Source organism: Ostrea edulis, chromosome 1 (assembly GCF_947568905.1).
Source record: "Ostrea edulis chromosome 1, xbOstEdul1.1, whole genome shotgun sequence".
NCBI lineage: Eukaryota > Metazoa > Mollusca > Bivalvia > Ostreida > Ostreidae > Ostrea > Ostrea edulis.
Genome location: NC_079164.1, coordinates 41,814,263 through 41,817,845, shown reverse-complemented (window position 1 = coordinate 41,817,845; position 3,583 = coordinate 41,814,263). Strand labels below are relative to the sequence as shown.

At 35.8% G+C, this 3,583-nt stretch overlaps 1 protein-coding gene across 1 annotated transcript; it reads left to right on the top strand.

The window, feature by feature from the left end:
* Positions 1-2,057: 2,057 nt before the first annotated feature.
* Positions 2,058-3,116, top strand: LOC125656754 (G-protein coupled receptor dmsr-1-like). Its single transcript, XM_048887371.2, has one exon. The coding sequence runs from the start codon at positions 2,058-2,060 to the stop codon at positions 3,114-3,116; it is 1,059 nt and encodes a 352-aa protein (XP_048743328.2).
* Positions 3,117-3,583: the final 467 nt, after the last annotated feature.

The following is a 3,583-nucleotide window of genomic DNA, read 5'->3' as shown; positions in this document are numbered from 1 at the left end:
AACTCTAGTAGAATCGGAGTGGTGTATAACAAAGTCATTTTTTTAATGACCGATCACTAGATAAAAATATTTCTTTTTTCTATTTTTAAGCAACTCTCTATGATGTCAAAAACTCTAGTCTTTAGTTTAATTTATCGGAGAAATAGTAAAGTGTTGAAAAGCCATACGTTTTGATGTTATTGATTTGAAAAAAAATTCATGATTTCAAATTTACTAAAGCTGTGTCGGTTTCCCGTATTAAAGATCGTTTTTAAAGCCTAATAATGACAAGAAACATTTCCTTTAAAAAATTTAAAATTCTTTAAGTAAACAGTCAAGACCTGTCTATTTGGCATTCTCCATACCATAAACTGCTTTTGAACACTTTTCATATGTTGAAAATGTTATGCTTAATATTGGAACATTTACTTCTGAGAAATAAGTAGCAATAAATTTAACATCTATGTTTTTACTATCAAATTGGTTTTGATAAAATCTAAACACTTCTTCTAAGAAGTCAACAGTTCTGTTTGAAGAGGGTTGTTGTTTTTCTAAATGAAGAAAATATAAGATGAATTTGTCCGTTTTCGATCCATTCAGATTTTGATCTAATCTATGTTCCTTGGTGTTTATAATAGATACAATCCAATACTCTTCCTGTGTTTTTGATTTTCTATAATGTAAAACTTATACGGTACCAATTTTCATGCACCAGATGCGCATTTCGACAAATAATGTCTCTTCAGTGATGCTCAACCGAAATGTTTGAAATCCAAAATAACTATGAAGTTTTGACAAATTAGGGAGGTACTCTAAATCGTCATAATGGTTGACTTCCTTTTAAGACATTGATGAGAATATGAATATCAGCAATATTTGTCTATTCATTTAAAAAACCATTGCGTAGCTGAGTAGCTCAGTAGGTTAGCACGTTGACTGCTGAATTGTAGATCGGGGGGTCGAGTCCAGCAGGGGTTTAAACTATTTTTCACATTGGTATCTCTAAAATTGTATTTTCGACTAAATAAAGTAAATTTTCAATTTTCAATTTCAAAATATTGTTGTACATATTCTCCAATTTTCATCTATATCAAATTTCTCTGGTGTAGCACACCGCCTTAAAACTCTGACGTTTTCCAGTCAAAATGAAAATATGGTATACCAATAACAAAGATGCCAAGAATAGAGTTTTTACCCCAAGTGATAAGGTTCTTGCATTTTGCCTGTTCTTGATGATCCCATACAGACCAGATGGTAGGACCTTATGAAATTAAAAGGAAGATTTGTGATGTGATGTGTAAAGATAAAAACAAACGAGTGTGAAGAACTCAGAAATTATTGCCAATTTTGATACCAAGCTCGGACATTGAAGTATTCACCAGGAAGAAGATTAACACTTGATGACTGAATATCCTTCAATTTTTCTGTAGGTTGAAAAATCGAAATCGTTGCTCCTAATTCAGAAACCGGTTGCGATAGCCCAGTGGTAGAACGTTCGGTTCGTAATCGGGAGGTCGTGAGTTGACCACATCAAAGCGAAGACATTAACATAGGTAATGATTACCCCTTCACCAAACGCTCGGCATTCAGAAGTTAGAATCACAGGTCTTTCAGATATGGTTTTAAAAACAAAGGCCCTGTGTCGCTGAAGGTGTTTGCACGTTAAAGAACCCTTACTTCCTTGGTCCTAAGCGCTCTAGTCATAGGTTTAAATTTGTGGTACTTCATTTAAAGCTGGTAACGTCCCAATATGAGTGAAAACGTCTCGACAGGACGTAAAACATATAATCAATCTTAATGCAGAAAAAATATTTTCCCGTGATGCCAATCGGGTTTCGTACTAAAGCTTATCAAATTCATACAAGGTAAATTATTCATCATCCTATACATTCCTTTGGTCGTACACAAAATAGGCAGCAGAAATTATTGCTAGAATGTCTGTTAAATGGCAAACATTAAACACTGCTGGAACTGTCAATCAACTACTTAGCACGACTTCCTACCGATACTCTTAACCAGAATGATTATTTAAGTAAGCTCGTGGAAGAGCCTAGACAGTCTTTTGTTATCAAAACGTAATGGAAGCTCAAGTCACAGAAAACGCATCCGACTACAGAATGTATTTTGAAGAATTCAGAAATGACAATCACAGTGTGGAGGATGTACAGGTTGGGGAACAGATATGGCTGTCAAAGATTGCAACTGGATACATGACATATCATGGTTACGTAAGTCTAGTGATATGTATTTGTGGCATTCTTGCGAACATAGTGAACATCTTTGTTTTAAACACGAAAGAACTTCGTTCTTCGAGCAATGCGATCCTAACACTGATTGCAGTCAGTGACAACATCACCATGCTAATGTATATACCACAAGTTCTTCTCTTCAATATTCACGATGCGAATATGCCTCTATCTCAGTACTTCTCCTACAACAGGGTAGTATACAGTCTCGTTGCATCCAAGGTAACTTTGGCATCCCACAACGTCAGTGTCTGGCTTGGGGTATCTCTGGCAGTTTTTCGGTTCATGCAGTCCAGAAGTAGACATCACATCCCTCGAAGCAGACGTAATTTACAGACGGTCGCTTTAGTGTGTTCCGCCTTCCTGATCTCTATAGCTTCATCCGTCCCGAATTCTTTCACCAACAGAATTGAAGCACATACCCTCGAAAACAATGAGACTATTTATACCATTGATTCTACTGCGCTCGTCACTAATGATCCTCAAATTCTGGTGGATACCAACGTCCTATTGTACGCCATTGTGGGTAAGCTCCTTCCCTGCGTGTTGATGGCCATGCTTGTCGGGGCATTGGTACACTCTTTACACAAAAGGAGCAAACGATTTTCGTTTGCTAATAGAAAACGGTCAGTGTTGCTGGGGAGAACAAATCGCCTCCTTTACGCCATTGTTGTCCTCTTCCTTATTACAGAATTACCACAAGGGCTGCTAGTTCTGATGTGTGTTTTCATCTCTGGTCTATATGAAAATGTGTATATTCCACTTGGTGATTTTTTCGACGTCCTAGCTTTGATTAACTGTGTGGTGAATTTTGTATTGTACTGTATCATGAGCAGTAAATTTCGAAACAAATTCAAAATATTGTGTTGCAGACATGTACTTCGCAAGTAGGGCACTTGTTCAAAAATGTACTGTGGAATAATTTTGAAAATAAAATCTTTTATGAAAACATTACATTGCTTTACTATATCGAATTCATTTCAGGACAAGCCAATGGACGTTATTTAACTTTGCACAATATACTTACATGTACCATGTTGTCGTGGAAATCAGTTCAGATCTGTTGATAACGTGGTGCGTGTTAACATTTACTTGATGAGTGTTCATTATTGATTTTTTTTAAAAGATGACTATTAACAGACATATTTCATAATACATGTTGAGAAGTTCTTGGTAAATGACAAGTCTTATGAAATGATTACTAAATAAAAATCAATGGAATACGATAAACACGCCCAAGACCCTCTCGAATGTTTTTCCAGAGAGGAATATGTCATTTTTTAAGGAATGAAAGCAAATTTTACTAACTTTGAACGTTACTAAGTAGTTGGGTGCATTTTATGCTTTATTGAAAAAAG

What these genes read in the sequence shown, in the direction of transcription:
- LOC125656754 (XM_048887371.2), top strand. Translation starts at nt 2,058, where the DNA reads ATGGAAGCTCAAGTCACAGAAAACGCATCCGACTACAGAATGTATTTT.